Source organism: Indicator indicator, chromosome 13 (genome assembly GCF_027791375.1).
Source record: "Indicator indicator isolate 239-I01 chromosome 13, UM_Iind_1.1, whole genome shotgun sequence".
Lineage (NCBI taxonomy): Eukaryota > Metazoa > Chordata > Aves > Piciformes > Indicatoridae > Indicator > Indicator indicator.
Genome location: NC_072022.1, coordinates 20938983 through 20964849, shown reverse-complemented (window position 1 = coordinate 20964849; position 25867 = coordinate 20938983). Strand labels below are relative to the sequence as shown.

General features: G+C 40.2%; 1 protein-coding gene across 1 annotated transcript; it reads right to left on the bottom strand.

Moving 5' to 3' along the window:
- Positions 1-7595: 7595 nt before the first annotated feature.
- DCUN1D1 (defective in cullin neddylation 1 domain containing 1) lies at positions 7596-24916 on the bottom strand. The gene is made up of 7 exons (XM_054386003.1): positions 24895-24916; positions 16207-16423; positions 14797-14965; positions 14077-14207; positions 9762-9844; positions 9430-9526; positions 7596-7843 (listed from the first exon to the last, which is right to left on the bottom strand). Exons 1-7 carry the CDS (start codon positions 24895-24897, stop codon positions 7764-7766), a joined length of 780 nt encoding a protein of 259 aa, XP_054241978.1. The 5' UTR covers positions 24898-24916; the 3' UTR covers positions 7596-7763.
- Positions 24917-25867: the final 951 nt, after the last annotated feature.

Genomic DNA, 25867 nt, shown 5'->3' with positions numbered 1-25867 from the left:
CCCACACTGAGTGTCTAGATCACAGAATCACAGAATATTGGGGGTTGGAAGGGACCTCCACAGGTCATTGAGTCCAAACCCTCTGCCAAAGCAGGGTGCCCAAGGGCAGGTCACACAGGAACACATCTAGGCAGGTTTTGAAAGCCTCCAGAGAAGGAGACTCCACGACATTTCTGGGCTGCCTGTCCCAGTGCCCCATCATCCTCACCATAAAGCAGGGCCTCCTTGGGATGATTAAGATGATCAAGAATTACTGAAAATCAAGTTCTGCATGTGCCATGGGTATTAATGTGTGTAACTTGTCTGACTGCATAGGGTTTGAGATTGCAGAGATGCAATAAACTGATTGTCAGCTCTCTAGGCCCCAGGAAAACTCTTTTTCCAGGTATGTGGTAGTAACAAAATAGACTTGGATTTCACCTACTCCTGTAGCTTCCTTTATGTAGCAGATAGATAGATAAAATATAAAGTCTATTTTTACAATAATTATGTTCTTTTTAGTAGTTTGTCATTCTAAGAGCCTTCGTACTGCCACAGCCACCTAGCAAATAAAGACTTTTCTAAGTACTCTAATCAGACATCTGCTGTTTAGCTGTATCCTTGGTGTCTAAATCAGTGTTTTTCATGTTCCAGAAGTACTCGTTTGTCCACATCAGCCATGGCACTGTAATCATCTAGTCAGTTTTGTGTGACCTCATTAGTCTGTGTGGTTGGCGTATCATGTATTGAAGCATAAGATGTGTGCTTAACTTTGCTACAGTCGGAGGCAGAAGCTTTGATACACAGCCCCACTCCAAGCATTTAGGATGGTTCAGCTCTGTACGTGTGTTTGGGCTTTTACCACCCAAATATGTTACTTATATTTGCACAAAAGCAGCACAGTCCTATATTTGAAGAATAATTTTACCTTCATTATGTGTTTCTTTAAAACCTTCCATCTCCTCTTCTCCTTTCCCCCCTGCTTTCCCTTTTCTCAGTGTTTGTAAGGTTACCGAAGAAACATGCATTTAAACAATTCAGGAAGAACTTAAGAGTCCATCTGTCTGCCAAGGTATATTTTTCTATTTGCAGTAAATCTAAATCAGTAATTTCTCATTTAGTAAGAATGTAGAATTGCTTTGCCTAAGACCAGATTTTTTTGGTCTGACAAGCATTTTGGATGGAAGGAGTGACTGTGCTTGCGTACTGATCTCACAAAGGCTTTTAAAATTGCTTCTATTCAAGGATGAAAGATTTTTGTGTATTTCTTTGACAGCTGAAGTGTGTGAAACCATTCACTGTGCGTTGGGCACAGCGTAGAATTCTTCATGAAGAAGACTGAACAGATTACAGCCAATTCCATTTTAACACCAGCATTCATCTCGCTGTTTAGAGTATGAATGGGTTGAGGGAGAAATTGCCACAGAGAGGAAATGCTTTAGAATTACCTCTTAAGCCTTGAAATCCATAACATATGGCAGAAGAGCCTATAGTGGATGTTTGTAGTTAAAAGCAAGGGTGGTGTGTGGCCACTCTACTATGCAGTGTCTCTGAAGAAGCACCTTCTCTGTAGCCACTTTCAAAGGCAGGATTGAGTTCTCAGCAGACTTTTAGTTCTTGTTCTGTGAAAAATAGGGGCTTGGCTTTTTGTTATTTAAAATAAAATAGTTCTAGTTGCCAAACTTAGACTTTTTAAAGGGTGCAGTGGAAAAATTAAGTGAGAAGACGCTCTGAGTTGTTTTGCAAGCTAAAGTGTAAATATTCTGCTTAAAATAAATATTCTGTATATTTTTTTAAGGTTCTGGGGGAGGGCGAACAAAAAAAAAAAAGGAAGGAATGCTGAAATCTTTGGCTTTACCTTTTCAGAATGATTTCTGGTGCAAAAGATGATGTGAGAAAAGATTTATGCAATTTAGAGTGCATAGTAGACTACTATAATTTCATACTGGAAACCTTTGGTAATACTTTCAGACGTGTTTTTTATGACAGTATAACTTCTATATTGGGAAGAAAAAAAAATCTCATTTTTCTAGTGCTAGAAATGTCTCAAAGCTGTAGTCCACTTTATTTTTAATAGTTTTATCTGATACTCTTGTGCTTCTAAATATTAGTGATTTTTTTTGGTGAAATGCAGTGTTCAAAAGTGTCCAGTCATCAGTGTGCATCTGCACCATCTGAGCTTCTGGGTTTGTTGGTGTAGAACGCTCAGTAACTCTCACGCCGCCATCACTGTCTTGTTACAGGGACAGCGTTGGGTTAGAGTTACTCCTAGAGCTGGGTGAACCCTTCCTTATGGACGCATTTTGGCCTTTTTTCTGTACCTGAATTAGTTCCCAGATAGACTTTTCCTCCTTGCAGATCTGGGTTTGTTGTTTTTTCTTTTCTTTTTTGTGAACGATTTTATTGTTGGTTGTTTTGTATGTTCTTTGCTTCTGTTGTTTGCTTCCAGTGGCCTGATTTTGTCCGGTTTCTGCTCTCTATTGGAGTGACTTAATTTATAACAGGAGGAGGAAAGATGGGATGCTCATGGCTGTGTCAGCTCTTGCCATCAGTCGTCTTAGGAGCACATTCGCGTCGGTATTTGCAAGGCTTCTGCTTTCCATAGATTTTTTTTTTTTCCTTCAGCTAAATTCTGCTTGTAGAGGCATCTGAAATAACACAGTAGAGAGACCTTGTCCGCTGCTCAAGCTTCCGTGGCTTTCGTTAAGAGGAATGTTCTCATCACTCTGAAGCATTCGCCTTGCTCTCGCTCTTGCCACGCTCTGATGTTGTATTGCAATCAGTACATACAATTGTCAGCACTGTAGCTCCAACTTCTTGTTGTTGCCAGTTTGTATAAATGCAGGCGTGAATAAAATGTGAGGGCTGTGGGCTAAAGGCTGCTGTGTGTAACGTGAATGGGGAAGAAATGAAATACACAAGGTGGGACTGGGCTGAAAGAAACCCTGAAGAGCACCTAAGTGGCCTGTGGTGTATATTAAATTTTTCCTCAGCAGGAAATTATTTCATACAGCAGCAGGTTCAAACCCTTTTTACGTTTTGGCAGTGGGCCAAAAGTTAATCAAAAGTTAACCCATGGGGCATAGAGGTTAGGAAGGGGAAGATGGCTAAAAATGAGACTTTCTTGCAGGTATAAATAAGATCTCATTGTGGCAGTAAAGACTAAATTTTTTATAATTCCTAGTTCTGGTCCCATGAGGGATTTCAGGTCCTATGCATACAAAAATAACTCGAGTCCTGTATTTTCACTCAAGTTCTGCTTTTTTTGAAGAACATCCTCCCTCCCCCACCCCTCAACTTGAATGAGCTCATTGATGCAAGTACCTTTCTAAAGATGTTGTTCCCTAATTTAGGCAAAAAAGGGGCACTGGCTGGAAGCTAGCAATAATTAGTACAAAGAATTCTGGACCTCTGACACTGTGGCTGCCTCATGTTCTTTTTGATCTTTGACAGTGAGTCTGTGTGCTTGCTCCTTGTACAGCTTGGTCAGTAGAAGTTGTTTTAAAAATGGTTTATGAAAACTATATTTATTAAATAAAACTTTCACTTCTAGCTGAGTCATTGTTTCAATTATGTATTAGAGAAAAATATGCCCCAGTAAAGCAAGGATGTTGCTCCATGGCTCCAGACTCATGCAGTAGCAAGGTTAAGGACATAGTCCCTGTAGGCACACATATACAGTACCTACATCCCTATGTGCACAGCCACCTAGCCAGGTCACTGATGAGCATGACAAGCACCTGTGCCCTCACCCTGCTGCCCTCTGTGGTTGCAGAGCCGTCTCCCTGCCCCAAGGACTGAAAAAAAAGGCATTAAAAATCAAAAACCAACCCCAACCAACCACCTTTATACACACACATATGCATGTGTAAGGGGAAGAGCAGCTGAGCTCAGCCAGGTACTGCAGTAGCTCCAGTTCACCATGGAGCCTACCATGGGATTTACTTACTGATGAATTCCAGCATGGGCTTCATTCTAGTTCCTTCAACAGCAGAAGTACCTGAGCTTGCACTTGGTTACCCAGCCACAGCCCTTCCTCACCCACCTCTCAGGCATCCTGTTCCTAACATGACTTAGAGGCTTATCCTGACTCCCACCAGTCCTCCTTTCAGCTCTTCAAGGAAGGAGGGCTTAAAATGTTATACTCTGCAGACACAGCATTGCTCTTAGAAACAGCAGTCATTAATTTCATGTAAAACATGCACACTGCAATTAGTTAGGCAGCTTTTGTTGATAATGGAAGAACATCCAGAAGCAGGGTGTTGATTTCTGCCCCAGTTTAAACATCCAGATTGGAGTTTCAGTTACAGCTGTGTCTTAATAGCCAGGAGCAAAACTCTGCTTAGCTCAGGTGGCTACTGCTACATGCAGTACTAAACCAGTCTACTAAGTACTGCAAAGACAAGGCCTAGTTCTGATGAATAAGACTAAGAATTTAATTATTTACCTGTGGTCTGCTCTTGGGAGAGCTCAGAGGACTGGACTGGCACCAAATGTCATCAGTGTACTGTATTCAAATAAAATCTACAGAGACTTCTGGCAACATGGTTTAAATAAAGTGTGAGTGACAAAAGTTTATTAAATGCATTCTTAAAAAATTATATCTTTCTTAAATAAGGATTTCCCAGTACGGATTTCATTGTCAAAACAGTTTTGAAGCAAGTCATAAGTTACTTATTAACAGTCTGAGCAATTAAAAAAAGTCACGTTACTGATGCATATTGAAACAATGCAGTGTGTGTGGTATCTTCCTTCATATGCTAGGTCATGGCAATGCAGCATCACTGGGAAAGATCAGCTCCATTTGGGATTTGTAAACACTGAGTAAAATTTAGGCAAGGGGTTGGAGCAGTTCTGACACCTTTCCCCCCCAAAAAAACTACTTGCCAATAAGGTATTTAATGCAAAGACAAGTATTCCATACTCCTTTTTTCCCCCCCCTTGCTTTTATAAAAGCACACTCTACAGCCATCTTCCAAAGAATAGACTGAAACAATGCATGAGAAGACTTAGTCATGGCAATTTCACTGGAGCTTTATTGCCTCTGTGGGTAATGAGAGGGATTGTAAGAAGTTACATTTGAACTTACAGAGATATGCAAATGATGGTTTTTTACTAAATATAATCTCGAGATTAAGTGTTTTATAATCAGGGCACTTCTAATTTTGTACATGTTTAATGTATAAAAACAGGTTACAAACTTGGTGTTCACTGCCTCTCTCTTGACGTTTGGCAAAATTAAACCGATCCATTTAAGGGGAGATCATCAAATTGAAGACATAAGCACTTAACAACTTAAAGCAATCCAAGTAAGCAGCTGTCTGCATTCTCTCTTAAAAAAAAAAAAAGGGGAAAAAAAAAAAAAAAAAAGAAAAACCACACAAATATATAAAAGAAAAAACACATGGCCACATCTGAGCACGTTTCAATACAAAATATGTCCTGTAACCAGGCATTTTGTCCTTAGAACAACACCCTGTTAATCAATGCTGCTTTCAACTTCAGTCACTTGTTTTGACAAACTCTTCAGATGCCATCATAGCACAAATAACCCTTTTCTGCAACATAATTAGTCAAAGGTTTATGTATTTCTTTATAATTACACAGTAATTATAAGCATGTAGTACCAAACTGATGACAACACTTAAGTCTGTTGAAAAGATCTTGCATTCAAAAGGAATATTCTTTAAAACACCACGGCCTTAGGCTGCTACCCAATCTCAGGCTTTTTGGAGGGCCAAGTCTGTAGTGGGATAAAAAGCAAGTCAGCTCTCCTCTCCAAAAGCACCCCACCCTTGAACTAATCAATCTGAAACTGGACCAAAACCCTCAAGACAGAAAACAGCACACGGAGAGAGATAGCGTGTAGAGCTTTTGTCCACATCCCCCTCCCCCATAATTTCAAGTCCCTATTTATATTTACAGAAAGTTGAGAAAAGGAAATACTGAAAGCAGCAAAACACACCTTTTTTGGCATAGCCAATTCCAGTAGCTGGAGGAAGTCTGCAATGTTTTTATGGAACGGTGTCCTTGAAAATAAATGCACAAGGGGATTTTCTTCCAAGGGCTCTGATCTGAGGGGCGCTGGCCTTAGGGGCAACTTCAGAGAGCACAAATTACAATTTTTAGCAGTTTTAATAGTCAATAATTCTAAAATACCTTTTGCATCTGCATAAAAGTGTTCTCTAGTGCAAGCACCAATTACTCACACTGCAAAAAGAACTCTGACTTTATCATGGGATTATTTAGAGCATGGACTTAAGCCTCTATCCATACTTGTAACTATAGTCTGTCTTTTCTCCTGGAGCTTGGTGTTTTCCAGCTTGTTTTACAGAGCAGGTATTTACCAGAGCTCTTCACAAGTAACTGAGGAGCAAAAGACCACGTTTAGCACGAAAGCAGCTCAAGAGCTCTTGTAATATTAAAAATAATGGAGAACTGTGTCTGATAAAACTTGTTTTGAACAAATGAACTTGATTGAGTTAAATGCAGTTACTGAGTTAAGAAGTAGTGATGATCCACAAAATCATTTAAGCAGACAAAGCCAGTGCACTATTTCATGTCTGATCTGTGCTGGCTGGGGAAGGCTTTACTCTTCATTTCTGTATTTGGCAACCACAGCGATATGTCAATTTAAGGAAAGCTCATGAAAATAATTTTTAAAAACGGGTGTCATTCATAATGGCAGTACCTCTATGTTATACAGATTTAACTCTCTTCTCAGGATAATGGTTTCAAAACCTAGACTCACAAACTCACCAGCTTTGGGTACAACAGGGCCATTTGTTTCACCATACCTCAACCATAAACATTTACATGTCTTGATTTAAAATACTGTACTGCGTAGCAAACATTTAAGACAAATTCATTATATTCAAGTCTGAGATTTCCACAGAAATGAAAAACCTTTCTTGGACAGACATAAGCATTTCAAAACTGTAATGAAATCTGCATTCTTAAGAGAATAACCTAGAGAATATTAGAGTCTATCATGACACACACAGCTTATCTCAATGAGGCTCACTGAAGGCCAGCTAGAACATCACACATGGGTGCTTTAAGTGCACAGTAGTTATGTCGTACTTCAACCATTCTTGCAGCCAGCTGATGTACAATCAAACCATTCAGATAGGCACCTAGATATCCCAGTATCAACCACCTCGGGTTTGCTTGGTTATTTCTGCAATTGTTTTTAACCAGATACTCAAACTCACTTAGACATTACCTGTACTTCTCCAGAAAAGAAAGAAGAATATCGGACCCAGTACACTTAAATATATCACTCTTACAGGAAGTGCTATCAATACAGTCTTTGCAACTAGCCCCAAGTGTATATTTAAGGGTTCTTTTAAAAATTGGTTTGCTGTTGATCTGTATAATTCATATGCCACACAACAGTTGTCTGATGATGACCAGCATTGTGCTTTATGTAAAACCAGAAACCTCAAAATAATTATTATTATGGGACTTATGGGAGATGAAACTAAAGGGTGGTCCACCAAAAAAACCAAAACAAAACCCAAAAACCAAAATCCATGATGAAATCCATAATGTTGGAATTTTAACGGGCAAGAGTGGTCCAGACTAGAAGAAAAGCCCAAACCACCAGTAGAAGAATGAAATATGATATGGTCCAAGATGTATCCTTAAAGGTTTGTCTCAACCCTCAGCCATAATTGTGAGGATTGATCTTCAGTTCAGTCCAGCCAGCAGAAATTGACTGTGCAATTTTCCATTTCAGGTATTTGTACAGACTATGTACACTCTAGAAGGGTCCTTTAGTGCTACACTGTCGTACTTTTTGTCCCAGCAATTTGAGGGCGTGCAAATTCCACAAAGTCATCAATAAGAACTGGCCATGCTCCTGAAAGGGAAAACCCAAAAGGAAAAGAACGTAAGAACTCAGTTCAACACAGCATTTCTGTTAAAGCTTCAGATCTAAACAAGGGATTCGCTTTCCAGTCTTAACTAGGCATAGTTTCACACACACACACACAAAATTAATTTGCTTTTCTTGCTTGAAATTTAAGAGCTGGTGACAAATTTCTACTTCCTTTAAACCCAGTTAATACACATCCCTTTCAGAGGTCATACTACCTTCAACTTTCTGACAAATAAAAAGAAAATGGGGGGGGGGGGGGGGGGGGGGGGGAGAGGGAGGGGGGGGGGGGGAGGGAGAGAAAGGCACTGACAAAAGAAGGGGGGGGGGGGGTGGAAAAGCTGACAAAAATTCTAACTTAAATCCATCCTGGTTATAATACCAGAACTTGACTTCCAGCACAGCAACAGCTGCTTTAAAAATGCTGAATGTTGGATGTAGCCTTCTACGCCCTGAGCAGCACCATATCTTAACACAGTACAGCATTTACTGCTCACCCTCTGAGTTCACATGAATGCAGTGCTCAGCATCCTCGGTGCTACCCAAATAGCACCGTGTGCTCCGCTCACCACCAACACAGCACAAGGCCCTAGAAGGCTTAATCTGCAACACTAGATAAGAATCCTTCATTCCTCACCAAGAGATAGTCAAAACGTACATCAGTGGTTTACATATTACAGGCAGACAAATCCAAAGAAGTCCCCAGTCAGGTGCATGATGGTACATGAAGGTTAAAAACAATTTTGGGCCGAGTTGGTTTTTCCTTCCTCCCTTAAATTATCGTTAAATCATGTTTTCTGCCCTTAAATTATCATTAAATCATGTTTTCTGCCTTTCATCTTTCTAAACTGCGTTTATTTCTTGTGGGCAGCCTGATGATAAGGGAATAAGAACTGTCCTTAATTATTAAAGTTGTAGAAGTTTGCTTCCCTCCGCTCTGGAAGTATCAGGAGTTTAGAGTTTCCTCCACTCACTGAACTGATCTGCTGCCAACAACTGAAGATAATTAGCTGTTCTTGGCTACAGATGGACTGGAAGAGGAAAGATCAATACAGAAGTTTACAAGAAACACATTGGATAGATTATTGCTTATGCCTAGCAATTCCTCTACGCTGCCAGCTTCATTTTCATATTACTCCATGTCCACCTTTCACAAAAGGAAGCAACCAAAAACATTCTCAGCTAAGAAATCCAATAACCAAGGGACCCTACAAAGAATTGTACCGGCCATGAAATCAATTACTTAGTTGAAGATGTCAAGAACTGCACTGAGAGAACACCTGTGGTTTTTAAACAGACAAATACTGGGGTTTGTCCAATAAAGAATCAGCACTTGAGCTCAGACAGACGAAAAGAATGGAAATGGATTTAAGACAGTTTCAGCATTTCTCTTTGAAAGGTGCAGTACCAAGCAGATGACAACAACATGCACTAGAGCAGCTCTCGCTGAGCTTTCGATCACCAGTGACATTCTAATTAAGCTGCTATTAGCCAGCTGTGCCAAAGCAGATACACAGTAATAAATGTAGCATAAAACACAGAAGTTAATGAAAGAAAATGGAAATGTTTACCTTCCTCATCATAGTTAGACATATCATCTGCTATCATTGTACTAAAGTCTAGAAGAAGGTTCCAGGTATCCTTAGGAATAGATCTTTTATGATGTTCCTGTTTGGAGGGTGGAAAATTTATATTTTAATGAAATAAATAAGACTCTTATAGACATTTGGTTTTACTGTCTTGGACACGTCCATAGCCCCAAAACAAGTTTCTCTTATACACATTATGGCGTGCAGTATCTGGGTCAAAATAGTCTATTTCATCTACTCCATAAATTTAAACACATTTAACCTTCCAACTTTTGAAATGCTGCAGTCCAGTTTATGTAAAGATTTTAACTTACCAACAAAAATTTGTTCCACAAGTCTAGAAATTTAAATCTTCCATTAAGTACTAAATTCCAGTAGGCAATGGCCATTTCTAAATCTGTAATATTAAAATATATTACTTTTAGAGATTACAGTTCAAACACAGCAACTCCACAGGTATCTAACACTAGGTGAACCATATATTCATAAAGGTGAAAAGATTAAGCTAATGTAAACATACTCATGGATCCATAAAGGCAACCAGAAACCAAGTTCCATGCAAGTATTTTGTAGATTTTAGTATCATCACTCAAATATAGAGTTGAAAATTGCCCATCTTAGTTTCTACAGTATCCAAAACTCAAAGATATTTCACGTCCTTTGCTAACAATCCTTTAGTTAAAATGTAGTGAAATATTTGTCTTAGAATGCTATTGATCTGAAAATCTGGAGAATTTTGTAGCAAGATCTGCTGTATTTTTTTTATATATAAAACACAATTTATACAAAGCTAGCATTTTAGGATTTCATTTTTGAAGCAACCTTGATACAGGTGCTAGTTTTGTAACGATTTTGGCAAGTGCTCATTTTATTAAGAAGGTTTCCTTTTGAAAAACTCTTTTTAAGTACTGCACAAGCAGATGGTTGATAGTCGGTTTGTTAGTCGTTGGTCTTTCTTCAGTTGGGTGAAGTTTTGAGGGGTGTTTTTGGTTGGTTTAGTGTGCATTTCTTGGGTTTGTTTCAGGTTTTGTTTTCCTTCCAAAGACTCCCATTAAGTTCTTGCTTGGTTTGAATCTGTTTCTCAGGAAAACACCCTTGAGGAAGGAGGACAGCTTAATGCCTTGTCAGGCAACTGTATGCTGCTGTCAGCAGCAGGTGCTGGGTGCTGTTGCAGTGCTGCAGTTAGAACAGACTGGTTAGTCCAGCATGTAGGGAGAGAGCAAGTGGCCCCCTGCTATCTGCCAAAGGCTAAACTGACATGCATTGACTCTTTATTAGTGGCATATGGCAATGTGTTAGCTGATCACAGAAAGCCATGTCTCTGAGTTCCAAATCTCTCCCTAGCGTTGTCTCCATTACCACGAGCTACCAAGGACCTCTGTACTGGACAGCAAAATGCTAACAGTGACCTTACAGAGTTCAGGATCCAGCATGGAGTACACACAGTGACCCCAAAATGCTTAGTTAAGTGACCTCCTCTCAAATTCTGCAGTATAGCAAAATGTCATTCAACAACAAACATCTTGTGAGAGCAGAGAGAAGCAGCACATAACTGCACCTCAGGAGAAAGGGAAAAAAAAAAAAAACAAAAACCTACGACCCAATAAAACCACTCCCTTCCCCCAGACAACAAAATCTTAGAGGTGCAATCAACTCCAAGCAAAACAAAGCAAGAACTCTGCATTGCTGGAGGGAAAACAGTGATGGGACCAAAGAACAAAATTTGTGGAGGATTTTCCAGCAGTTGCAAAGGGGTTTTGAGAAGCAGAGACATTTTATAGTTCTGTCACCACTCCTCAGTAAATAAGCTGTATGTGAAAATGACAACTTGTTCAAGAGTGTTAAGCTTAGGTATCACTCTTCGACAGAGGATTCAGATACAAAAAAAGTATGCACTTCAGCTTACAAGTGCAGTCTTCTAAACCTGATCAGATACAAACTTCAGATTAAGCTGATCTGATTTCCTCGAGGAAACAGATTAGAAAAGTAAGTTTTATTTACCTGGGATGCATTAATAGCAGGCACACATGAAAATGCATAGTTACCAATTCGCTGCATATTTACAGCAGTTTATACACAAACTGTGCACTTGGACACACTTGTAGGACCTGGGGATTATTCTTGTGGGTGACCAAACCCTTTGAAAAAAGGTCTCAGGAAGCAGCTACCTCAAATTCATTATGTAAGTCACAACATGTAAAAGCACGAAGGCCTTAGGACTAACTATGTGTTTTAAAAGAAGTTTTATGAAATCACACAAGATATCCTTTTAGAAAGGACGCTCAGAAAGGTCCTCATGGATCAAATATGAAAGTCAGAAAATATATGCTCCATTCTGAGTTTTGTCCAGAGAGATGCAAGAGAAGCAAACAGTGTTTGAGATGAACATCAGTCGAAAGGTATTCCCAAATGACATGTAAATATCACAAGAACTTAAGACATCCACAGCAGTAAGGAATTATGCAGAGGAAATGTGTTTCCAGAATTGTGCCTGAACTGCTACACAATGTTTGGAAGATTAAGCCAATATACATTAAAATCAATTTGCAAGTTCTTACAAGCAGCTACTTAGAAACTCCAAAATTAATTGCCTAACTAGGAGCACTTACTTTTCTGTCCTGAACTTCTCCCAATATTTTTTTGCTTCAGGGTTTACCAGAATTATTCTGCCCTATTGTAAATTCATGCCTAGAATTGTGTATTTACTGCAATCAAAAGGACTGGGAAGCATCCAGATTCTAAGACCAGTTCTACATCATTTCCAGACCCAAAGTCAAAAACACAAACGAAAATCTAACCAACTCTTATACTACATATATCCTATATGGAATTGAGAAAACTATACTTTGCTAGAGCATAACCTGGGTAAAGCAGCTTCTAGATGAATGAGAAATACAGCAAGGGACTTAGTTTTCTGTTTTTACTGAAGTCTGTTCTATCTGGGATGCCCAAGAAGATATGTTTTTTGGAGGGGAGGGGGAAGATATTCAGAAAAATAATGCAACTTTTCCTTATACCTTAGAAATATGGAGAAGAAAACAAGGAGGCAAATACTCCATCAAACAGTTCTGTTATTGTGAAGCTTTGAGAAAATTAATTAAAAATGATCGTGTAATTATGGTATCACTGTAATTTGTTATTTCACTTTTACCACCTTACAGAGATTCTGCAAAATATTCCTTTTGTAAAACTGTTTGAAGATTTTTGTTAAACGCTACAATGTTACAATAGGAACCATAAAAAACCCTCCAAACTAAATCCTGCAATCATTCACACTGCAGAACTGATTCCACATTGACATTCTCCATGACCTAACTTCTACCTTCTCACCATTCAGTAACTGTTGACATTTTCTTTATTGTAACAACCTAAAAAACAAAATGAATTAATAAGCTTCTGCTTATTTATTTTTAAATATTTTAAGTCAGAGGTCGATCCACATATAAAAGACAATAAAACCAGAGCAGAATGCTCATCTTTTCACAGCATAAGAATGCAAAGCTGGTCTGTGGCAGTCTGTTTAAGGCATTTCCATTGCTGAGAAAAATTAATTCACAAGTTGCCACAGAAGAATTTAGTGGCCATTCAATATTTTATTTCTTCTTAAGTTAACTCTTCTACTTTTGAGAAATTAACAGAGTCATAATGCACTGGTTATGGCTAATTTCTCAACTATACTGTATATAAATGAATATACATTCTGGTTAACTAATGCAATTTCTTGAAAGAAATTTTTGTTCTATTATTTTTGCTATTTTGACTAAAGATATCTACAGTTTGTTCAGCATGTTCCCAGAATCACAGAATGTTAGGAGCTGGAAGGGACCTCAAAAGATTCTTTTGTCCAACCCCCTTGCCAGCAGGATCACCTATATCAGATCACACTGGAACACATCCAGATGGGTCTTGAATATCTCCAGAGGAAGACTCCACAACTCCCCTGGGCAGCCTGTTTCATCAGAACTGCGGTGGTGTTCTGTCGTTATTTTCAATAACTGATTCTTGTATTTCACCTGCTGCACTAATCCAAAGCACAATCAACCAAAGTGCTCTGACATAATGAAAAAAAAGCAACAAAACATTCAGTGAGCTGTGGAAAAACCAATAAAGGCTGCAAAAAGGCACCTAGGCACCTATTACCAATGGCACAACAACAGGCATCCAGCCCACAATACAGAATTCCATTTGTACTCTTCCAACTCTATTTTGCCAAGACATTTGCAAGCATTTTAGATGTTATAACAGATTGTACCAGTGTGCTTACAGGGAAACCAGTTTTACAGCTTAAGTTCATCCTAAAAGTGAAAATTCAAGCAAGCTGTTCAGTGCTGCAAATTCTAAGTGGTATCACCATGCCTTTAACCTAAGAACATAATCCACTGTGCTTACTTAGGGTTGCATACAATTAGTAAAAGAGTAAACCCTCTCTCATTCAATTTTGTTGTCTGTATTAATGATGCAGATTTTTCTCTCAGATTGAACACCTTAAATTGACATCTGTCCTTCACAACAGAAATATGTTTCTATTCCTAAGGGTGGTTATCTTTCAGATTCATTGGATCACAATAATACTGCTTTAATCAGTCACTTCCCACATTTACAAACAAACAAACAATTCAGAATACATACCTAAACCTTTCTGTCCTGGATTCTTTGCAAAGTTGAAAGTAAATTGATAAAAATCCTTAAATCTTCCTGGCTCTTTCAATTCTTGTTCCATTTTAGGAATCTGGGCCTTCAGTTTTTCTATGCTGTCGCATCTGCATTTTAAAAAAGCATGTTCATTTGTGTATCATTCATTTTGCTACAAAATATGCATTATAACTTTAACAAGAACTTATACAATTTACACAGTACAATTATGAAAACAAAATTCAGGAAGTTTTTAATTAATCAGCACCTACACAACAATTTCATTTCTTTGTTGTCACCTCTTTTACGTTGATGCTTGCACAAACTACCTGATACATCAAATTCTAAAATCCATGAGATTTCAGACAAATGTGATGAAGACCACTACATTGTCACCAGGCAGAGAAAAGCCCAGGTATGCCAGACTGCATCTGGACATCCTTGTCTTACCTATCAGAGTAGCTCTATGGCAACTAACTGAAATCAGCCAGAGCAAGTGGCACTCAAATTTGCCTCCCTCTTCTTAGTCATTAAGCATCTGGCACACAGAAAGATATGGTTTTAGAAACAGACAAGCAACACTAGACTCTGAAAAGTCTCTGAAGCATTAAAAGGATGAGGTGATTGCAATTCCCCAAAACAGGGCTGTTTCAACATACATTCCAGTTTCTGGCACTGGATTGCAATGTCAGTGTCTAACACTTACTACACACTTACCCCAGCTCAGTCATTCCATCCATGAACTCCAGCTTTGAAAATTCACACTGTGTTGCAGCTCGGAATTTCCATGCAATGATGAGTACAGTAATGCTGGCTGGGTCAAGAGCTAAATCATCACAAAACTGCTGTATGCCATCTATACCAATTTTATTTTCATCTTGAGGATCTTTAAGATATAAAAGTAAGTATCAAGAAAAGCAGATTTCTGGAAGACCTCATTTATACAACAAGTGTATTTAAGATAGGCAAACATTTTAACAAAGCCATTTTGGGGATCAGCCCTTTTAAGTGGATATTTTGAAAACAAAATTAAATTAGTATTTTCAATGGTTAGGCTTTAACAATTGAGGCAGTTACTACAATAAAGCCTCCCACACAATGCAGATTATGTTATTTTCATTGAGAGACAAAAGCACCACAAACATTTGTTTTCTGTCTAATAATACACATGACATTCTGACTCATTCTGTACAGAGAACAGTGGTCCTTTTCCCACCAACACACTTAATTATTGGCATCTTTGGTAAGACTGTGATCTGTGCACCATTATAAACAATTCTGCAATGTCCATTTGCAAGCTGGACTGATAAAATATTCAAATCTGCCCATCAACTACTAAATCAGCATTAGTTTTATGCATTTTCTGGCATCACCAGCATGCATGAAATTGGACATGGTAACCTCCAAGAGGAAAGTTACGTTGCCCCATTACCGATTCCAAGTCAGCCAGGCACACTCCTCTTTCCGTGAAAGGAATCAACATCTGGTCTGGAAGTGAGATGCTCACATTTCAAGTGCACTAACAAAGATCTACTAACGTAAGCCAACAAAGACCTCAGGAAAATGGTATTTGGATTATATACACATGTGAAATCTGACAGAAAACGTAGCACTCAGATTTATTTCCTTTAAGTGCTAAAACGCAATTTGTTCTACTGTACTGAATCCATTTTACTATTTGTGGTAGGACATCATCAGTTCAACACCGACGATGTAACAGATGAAGAGACTTTTTCTTTTCTGTTTGGTTTTTAGCTACCTGATAATAAGCAGAAGGTGAATAAAAATAAGGTAAAATCCATCCTTAGAATGCAGCCTTCCAGGAGCAAATCCTGATATGCTTTCCCCAAAACAACACCCTAAACCCCATGTTAACCATTACAGTTACTCACTGCACACTCAACTCTACTTCCAGGCCCTACTCTCATAGAAACGTACATGTATTTAGAGCACACAAAGAAACCTACTTACATTCCTCTTCTAACTTGTTTTGTTAGTAAACACAAAAACAAATCTGAAAGACTGGGTTAAGATTTGCCAGCAGAGGAGCACAGTTGCAGTGCTACACTATAATTAAGAACATATACACGCAACTAGGAAATAAGCCTTAAAATTCAGGGTACTCACCTTTGTATCTGTTATATAACTGTTCTAACTTCTTTCTGTCCAATGATCCTTTAACACTCTCTCGTATATACAGTTCAGGATTTTGGAAAAAGTTGTCTGTTGCAACATCTAACTTCCAGTCATTTTGAGACAGACAGCTCACTGCTGTCTTTTCACTAGATTGTGTGAAGACCATAAACTGACGCACTTTATCCTTCTGTGATGATTTCAACTTGTTCTAGTAAAAAGCAGACAATACTGTAACTAGGTATGTTTAACTGGGGGGGGGGGGAGAAAAAAGGCACCAAACCATCAGTATTAGTAAGATATTTTTAAATCAATAACTTAAAATTTTTAAAATAATTTTTATTTAAAGTACCTTCATTCTACATACCAAATACCATACCAAACCTTTTAACAAAACTGAGTTAAATAATCACAAAAATCATGCTAGCAAAGCAATAGAAAATGGGTGTTCTTACTGCACCTTTGGAAAGAGAGCTGAAGGTCATAGCAAATTCATATACAGCTGTAAGTTGGGGACATAGTTTTATTTAAACCAATTGGTTTTTTAAAATGAACAAAACCCCCACATTCTCCTCTTAATAAAGGAGATGCAATGCTACACCTACAAAAAAAGAACAGTTGAGATGCCTAAATGGAGCCCATGGCTATCAAAATATTTGACAGACTGATTTAACAGATGCAACAGGACAGCTGGTTTAATCACCATCCCTGAAGGAGAGGCTGGCAGTCATTTAGCCCCAGCTGACCAAACTAACAGACATGCCAGCTAGTGCAGGGGAGACCATGCTGCCAGGAACAGGATCTCTCCATGTGCCTCCTGTGGCAGCGAGGCTCCAGGCTGGGTCATCCATTTCAGGGAGATAAACTCAAAAATAGCTTAAAAGGCTTTTATTTTTTTCTTCCATTTTCTTTTAGAGATTTTTTTTCACTTTGAACTCCACCTACATAAGTTGCAAAACATTCCTGTGAGGAGGCATTGTCTCCATTTCACAGGTGCAGCAACTGAAGGTTTAAAAAAAAAAAAAAAAAAGTAATTTTGCCAGAGGCAGGCAGGGGAGTGAATAGCCAAGGTGAGAGCTTGGAATTTCAGGCCTCTTACCCAGACTGAGAGACAGCCCTCTCTGCTCTAGTGCAAAACTGAATGGAGAACTTGCTGCCAGTAATTTATCAGCGTAGAGGGATACCCAAGGATATTTCAATGAGGAGAAGCACGCTCATTATTTCAAAGGTATTAGTGATGATGACAAGAAAGTAACCACACGCACAGCTCCTACACAAAATCCAAATTCAGGTCTACAGTTTATTCAATACATTCAAAGCAAAAAAGACTCCTAATGTTACAACATAGTTCTGACTTTTAAGTCAGGACTGGATTTCTTATGTGGTGTATATTTCATTTGTAGATTACTTTGCATTCCAATCAAAACTTCTATATTCTATTTTCCATGTGCAGGGCTCCTTCTCAGGGAATATGGGGGGGGAAAAAGGCCAAAGAAGTCTCTAAACCTAATAAACTCTCCTCAGCCAAAGAACAAACGGTTTTGGAGCAGCATGGGATCAAACTCTTCATTCCAAAGGACAATTAGTGTCCAATCACATTGTCATTAGAAAAAAAAAAGAACTAATGCTACAGAACACAAATTCACCAGCCCTAAAAGTCAAAATCAAAGTTTTCTGCTGCTTGTGGCAGTGAACATGAACACCATTATTTGTAATGGTAGTTAAGCTGTCAGCCTCAGTTACACATTTTTAAAAAACATATACGAGGGCATCACATTTGACTTAAACTGATATTATCCCACATAATATATTAAACAGATGAATATCCTTTAAGATTCTTTAAATAAATAAATAAACCCTCAAACCAAAACAATGCTCTTTATACACCACTTCGCTAAAGCCAAAACTTTAGTACAAGCTGCAGACTTAAACACTGATGTTAGTTAGGCTATACTACATTTAAAGTTACAACTGTCTTTTGAATATTAGATCTTCTGCTACAAACATGTTTCTGAAAGTCAGATCTTCATAAGTGGTTCCAGGTGAAAGTCAAGCCATTAGGGCAGGTTCTGCAAAGCCTTGTTGCTGACAATTTGTGCGTGCTTCGAGTTCACCAGCAGACATCCAGCACCCTACAACACTGAGCTCAAATTTCTACAAAAATCACTGACAAAGCCAGGTGGAACAACTTCCAGAAATTACTAATGGATTTTCACTCATTTTTACTGCTGCATCACCACAGACTCAGGGGCACTGTAGGGCAGTCACATTTGTGAACTTAGCTTTGCCCTTTTTTTTTTTCTGACAAAACTGATGCCTTTAATCATTAGGAGCTTTGTTTGGTTTGTTTAAACATGAACACATAAGTATGCATAGCCCTTTCTTAGTGAGTATTCTATAAAACCTTAAGTGGCTTTGGTCTGCCCTACTCCTACAAGAGTAAACTCTAAAAGCAATGACATACAACATAAAGTCAAGGAACAGGTTTACTTCAGGATGGATGCCCAAGCCCACAAATCATAGTGTTTTGTGTCTTATCACATAAAAGAAGGCAGTTTATCAGATGGAAAAAAAAAAAATCACATGAAAACTTCTATGCTTGGGACTAAGTGACAGTAACAATGTAAAACCTTTTTAAACAGTACATTGAATTTGTCAAGAGTCAAGCAGCTAATAGCACTCATCAATATAGCACTTGGTAATGCAGAAGCTGCAGTAAATCACACTGTTCAGACAATCTTTTTCTGCAATAACTCCATTTTTACTGGTCAAATATGTGTTTTTTTTTTAAGTGAAGAAATGCCAAAGCCCTTTCTTTATATTTGATGAATGTTTCCACAGAACCTTGCCAACATGGGGGAGACACTCTACATCCAAAGTGACTGGACAACTCTTTGAAGGCCTACTACAGGACAGCAAGAGATGAAATTACTGCTGAGTTTTTATTATCCTATTATAGCTCTTCTTTCATCACATTAAAAACCCACACTTCAAGCACTAGCAGGTTCCAAGCCTTCTGCACTTTTAAGGGCTATTTCTAGAAGCCAAGCTCTAACAGTCTATTATTGTTTTAAGTGTGCAATACAGAAGCCAGAGCACCCTACAACCTTTAATCCTCTAGTCATCAGGCAACAAATACCTTACACTGCAATTGCATGACCTGTAATGCAATGCAATCCATTTAAAATAGCCCAACTTTAACACAAGTTAAAAAGGAAGATAGAATTTTATTTAACAGATACTTGTCTTGATAAAATATACAAGTGAAAACCAATGGAAAATAAATTAAAAACAAATGCAACAGATTCTCTAGTAAGTCTTAACCCTTGGATAAAAGGAAAAAACCTTACTTTTAGAACAGAGAATAACTTCTCCAAATTAAAAGCTACACTATATGGATTCATAAAACTACAACAATTACATCATTGCAATGAGCATCTGGTGCTATAACATTGATTTTTAAATGAAAATTTGTGTCTCCCTATGAAGTACCAAATTTGATATTTCTATTTCATTAGCCCATCTTTGATGAGATACTTCAGTGAAAGCTTGAAAATTTAATTCAAACAAACACACACATAATCACACAAAAAAACCCAAACAACAAGCCAGACAAACAAAAGAAACAAAAAAGGCAACATGGGCTTTTTTCCCTAAATATTTTTTTTTTCTTGGCCTCAGAATGACATTCTCCCTGATTAGGGGAGTAAGCTTTCCCAATGTAGGGATAAAAAGTGCTAAAAATGATCTGCCAACTTGGACTTCATGGTGGTTTTCCCTTATCTTCCACATTCAACGTTTAGTCGCCTCAGATTCAAAGATCAGCTCTGCATACTGGTCATCAACATTTTCTGCAGAGCTGATAACCATATGAGGGTTCCACTCTCTTGAATAATGCCCATGAGAAACAGTAACAACCTTCATCCCTCACTGCCTGGAGCAGAGAGCTGAGGATTCCAACCAAAACCCTGCTCTTGGACCTTGCTCAAAGGTTATATGCAGCTGCCAGTTAGACAAGCAGTGCACAGTCAGTTGGAAGTATCACTGCCCAAAACTCTTTATGGTTCCCAAAGAACTAGTTCACTTTCTTTTCTACTCATCACTGCAGAGTAATGAATAACTGCTTTTCACCTTTCCCTTCCCAGCAACTGATTAGAGATGATCTGGTTCCTGCTAGTTTCACTGCTAACTAGAGGAATTTGAACACTGTGACATCTGGCTTTTACGCTAGCTGTACTTAAACTCGAGCAAGAGATCCAGCTGCAGGAAGCATCCTCACACTTTCAAAGGACCCCAGTGACATCAGTTCATACAGAGTGACTTCAGCCTGCACACAGAAGGGGTTTCACATGCAATAACCTCAGAGATCTTTACTGTCTGTTTCGTTGTACCTTTGTGTGAAACTAATGGTCAAGAGAATGCTGCTCCATTACAATGTTTGAATCATTCCACACTAGGCTGTATCCATTAAAAGAATGGATAAGACACCTGCACATAATCTTCTTTACTGCTTGTATGCAAAAAATACACAGTTAAAGTTTAGAAGGCAAAATCGTGGCCATTTTTTTAAAATAAGAAAACAGAAGTTAATCAAAACAATAGAAGCCTATGAACACACCGAATTAGATTTTAATCCACTAACTGTGATGGCATGCATACATACCACCAAAAAAAAAACTCGTAAAATTCAAGGTAAAGACAAAAACAATTAAAGCAAATAGCCACTGTTTCTGTGTAATGTAAACAAACACGCTCTGCAGCTGTATTTTATTTTCCACAACAGTTTCTTGAAAAGAGGGCACACTAAGTACAATTGCCAGTTCATTCTTAAGCTTCTGTTTCAAACTGTGAATCCACTCGTCTGCAGTGAAACAGAATAAAACTCCGAAACGTGAAAGGTCTGTTGAGATATAAAATCCAGGAGGGGGAAAAAAAAAAAAATCTAAGCAACATAAAATCAAAGTTGCTTTTTACACTCCTAATGTTCTTTTAGTGGATAAAATCATTTTAGCACTTGCACGTGGGCTGAAAGTCCTTTGTAGAATATATAGTTACTCAGAAGAACGAAGCAGTTGCAGTAGGGTTTTTTTAAGATAATTCATGTTAACTTTAGAGGTGAAGGAAGCACCAAAATTAAGCTCTTCCAATTAAAAAAGGACAAAATAAAGCTGTCAGTTGTTTATGACTCTTAGCTCTGGTCTGAAGCAGAAGCTCTATTCAGCCATTAGAAGCTGCATTCATACCTTATATTTGCATTGGCACCATGAAACATGAGTAAAATATCAAGAGCTACATAATAAATTTCACACCTTGTTCTCAGAGTAGTTCATATTCCTGAATAATGTTTTCATGGCTCTAGTTAAAAGTGATTTTACAGTGTAAGTTCAAAGGGTTCTCTAGCACACTAGGAAAGGAAACAAGATCATGCACCATCTTGTCTAGCACTCAGACTACTCCGTCCTAACGCCAAGAATCTGCAAGATTTACTATAGGAGAACCAAACCCCAAACCATTTAATATCAACAAACTGCTACAAGCATGAATACCCACCATACCAAACAGCCTTGCACAACAGCTTATTGAGTTAAACACCACATAACAATGTCATGAAGTACAATAACATTACAGAAGACGGCGTCAGACGTGAAATTCTTGTAACACTAAATTTTTATGACTTCCTGTCACCTGAGGTTTGCAGTAATAAATTACATATTTATCACCATAGAAATATTCCTCAGAGAACTCAAACTGGATAACGTAATAGTGTAAGTAGAGATCTAGTTAGCAATTAGTTCTGGATAAAGATATGGCTACTCACACGCTTGTCTTATTACACAAAGTCCTAGATTCATTAAGTCATTCAGAATAATACAGGTAAGTAGCTCTTCTCCTCAGAGAAGATGGCTTAGAGTGTAATGGACCAGTCTGCTGCTCTGTCTTGATTTACAGGCACACTACTTGTCCTTGTGATGAGATGAAGCAGTAATATACTAACAGATAAGGTGAAGGAGACCACTTCTATAGCTGCTGCTCAGCTCAAACGAAAGCATAAGAAAGGCAGATTGCTATCAGCGATCCAAGGAACGGTGCCAGGGTGGTGTACCTGAGCACTGGATAGAAAACACTTTTCAAGCTAGCTAAATGGCCACTGAGCATAACAGGCTGCTGTAATGGCCTCCCTTCCAGGTATCAGACAAAGACAGTTCAAAGCCTGGAAACCTTTGTCCTTAAACCACTGCCTGAGAGTCAATGCCAGAAATGCTCTTACTGGCAGTGCAATGTGAGTGAGCAGGAGCCAGGCCCCAGCTGCAGGAGCCTCTACTGTAGCATTTGCTGTGCTGGACAACCAACCCGGCCCCAAGAACCTGCCATAGCCACTGAAGTACTTGCCAGAGCAGTAGTGCATACAAGCAGGAAAATGGGATGTTGAATCCTGTGTTTCTGGATCGCCATCTTCAGATCTCTGTGAAGAAGTCTCCCTATTCTTTCCCTTATCTAAACAGGGGGCATATATCATGTATAATCACATAACCATTTCAGTTGGAAAAGACCTTTAAGATAATCAAATCCAACCGTCACCCTTACGCCACTGTGGCCATTAAGTGCCTACATATTTTTGGAACCCTTCCAGAGACAGTCATTCCATCACTTCCCTGGGTTGTCTATTCCAATGCTTGACCACTCTTTCAGCAACGAAACTTTTCCTAATATCCAACATAAACCTCCCCTAGATTTTGACATGCTAAAGGCATAGGTACAGAATCCTATACTGGGTGCCCGAAACAATTCAAACCTGTATTTACTTCTTACAAAAGCTGCAGCCTGTCATTTCGTCCCACTTCAGTGTCTATGTCATCCTTTCACCTGAGTGCTAGAGCACAACCTGGAAAAGAGTTGTTTGCATGGAGCCTAACAACTACGCTTGGGGCCATGACTATAGAGTATTCAGATACTCTCTCCAATCTAGTAACTCCCAAGCCATCAGTAGAGTTTTGTTCACAGGCTGCATCTGCTAGTTCTTCAGTTGAGCATTTCCAAGAAAACTAAGCAAGGAAGATTCTGCTGTTTCTCACAAAAAGCTATTCTCACAATAACGTGCCTCATTATTTATGTTACGCTGACACTTACTATGGTATTGTTCAATTTAAATTTCTAACCACTCAGCCAGCCAAGAACATATGTATGCACATATATGCATGTATATTTATTTTGCATACCTACACTAGATATACTGCGTGGCAGCCCTAGCTGATTTTTACGGAAAAAAGTCTTTTTATAAAGTTGTGTAATGTTACTGCCAAAGTGCTACTTCAAACAGTCCTGGAACTGCAGATTACACATCTACAGTCTGAGCTTCACCCAGAGTTTAGTTTTAACCACCCATAAAAAAAAAATTGAAGTGAAGATCCACTTAAAAGTATTCAAATAAAAATTATGCTAGTAACATAGTGATAAGTTTATGAGAGGTCTGCATAAAGCACCACTAATTTAAATCCTGAATACATTTTTATGCCAATATAACTCCATCAGTTAAAGGTGATTTTTTTTTTTAATATGCTTTTAACACTGCTTTCCAGAATAATATTAACCACGGGTATAAGATATCTATATACCAACATTTCTACACCAGCAGATCTTAGACTCCCTCCCACCCTTCCTAAAGCAATATAGCTGCTATGTAGAAGTACAGCTTCAAATTGTAGAGCTGTAGCTAAAGCTGTACAACTTTTGTATCGAGAAGGCCTGGAAGTATGACTACAAACATGTTGCCCTGGGTGCTTGCAACACTGTGCAAGAGACCAGTAAAGACTCTCCTCATTTAAGGCTAAAGAATGCCTTTTTCATTTGTTCAGGTGCACAAAAAAAGGGCAAATTTTGTTCCAACCAGTGCTGCGTCCCTCTAGAAGGGATAAAGTCAGCTGAACTCAGTGCACAGCAAATCCTCAGATATAAGGAAAAAAACCATCATGGAGAAAATGCCAGACAGATAGGTCCTCCTTTACAACACTTACATGAATAGGAGCCTTACCAAGACCAGATTTACTCCAACATAAGCCCAATTCATGAAAGATCAACATATCCAAGTTTCCCAGTGAACTGACGGCACTTAATTGGCCCTGAGCCGCCTGAAATCCCAACAAAAACTTCAAGTAGCCCCTGGTTTCTGGCAGCCCCCTGCACTCTCTCTAGTTACAGCTGCTGCTGACCCTGCACAGGGCACAGACCAAGCTGCCCACGGAACACCTCTGTTACGCCTGTCCCGTACAAAGGTGCCTGACCACTCATACAAAGTGCAAGACAGCACCTCCTCATCGTGAGGAGGCCAGACAGACCCCCGCGGGCCGAAGGCCTCTGTGGGATCTCAGCGTTCCCCACCTAGGCCCCGGCGCTCGCCCCTACACAAGAACAGCCTCCTGCCTGTCTGCCCCGCGGCCGGCGGCCCCGGCCAGCCGCACCACCCTTCACGGGCCCCACACACCATGCTCGGTAGGAGAACGGAGGAGCCCATGGCCCCAGGACATCACGCCTCGGATGGCGGGGGTCCCCGGGACTGGCCCTTTTGCCCCTCCCGGACACCCCAGCCTGCCACGACTAGGCCCCAGCTGCCCCTGCGGCGCCGCCGTGCCGGGCCGGCCCCGAGAGGCCGAGCCGGGCCACAAGGCGACCCGACAGGACACTCACCATGTTGAGGGCTGTGCAGGCCTCTTCCCTCCCGGCTCAGGCGGAGACTGAGGGCGGCGGCAGCGGCAACGGCTTCCTCCGGCGGCAGCAGCTCCCGGCTCCTCACGGGCCCTTCCGCCGCCTCCCGCTCATGCGCAGTGCGGCTCATCCCCCGCGCGGGGTGCCGACGCTGCGCGGCAGCGGCGCGACGGGCGGGAGCCTGCACCGGGGGCGGCTCCTATCCCGGCCGGGTTTCCCCGGGCGCGGCCGGCGACCGCAGCGCGGTGGTTGGGGCTGCGGCGCGAATGTCGTCCCACGCAGCCCAGGTCGGGGGAGCCGCATGGGGGTGCGGGGGGAGGACTCGGCCCGAGGGAGGGGAATGGTGCCCCGCTGTCCTCCGTGTTACTGCGGGTTGGGGCGAGACGAGGCGCTGCTGTGGGAGTTGCCAGGTGCGGTGGGGTCTTGCCGCCCTCTGAGGAGCGCGGGCCGCCCGCGGTTCTGCCCGATTTCTTCACACACCCCCTCTCCTTCACCCCATCTCCTTCTTACCCCGGGACCCGTGGTCACCCCGCGCCCGCTTTTCTGTCGGGAAAACTGAATGTTCTTAAATACCCCAATTGCGAACGCTTGGCGAGGGCTCGGTGTGAACACGTGCGGTGGAACAACCTTTCCCTGCTACGTCAGGCTCGCAGGGGTTCCGCGGTGCTTGTCGAGGGCAGGCAAGCGCGCAGAGAGGCGAGATGGAAAAAGCCCTTGGGCTTTTCAGGATGGATTCGCAAAGGAGGCAGAAGACTTTTCGCTGAGCAGCCACGGAAACCTGGGGAAGGTGAAGGCTCAGGGGAGCAGTTTTACAGGCATTTCCGTACGGGACCATTTCCACGCTTGTGAGGTTTTCCTGCTAGAGGTTGCGATCCCCTTTGGGGAGCTTTTGCTTCCCAGCAGGTGTCGACAAATCTGGCCTTTTCTACAATATTATAGACGTACTAGCAAAAGA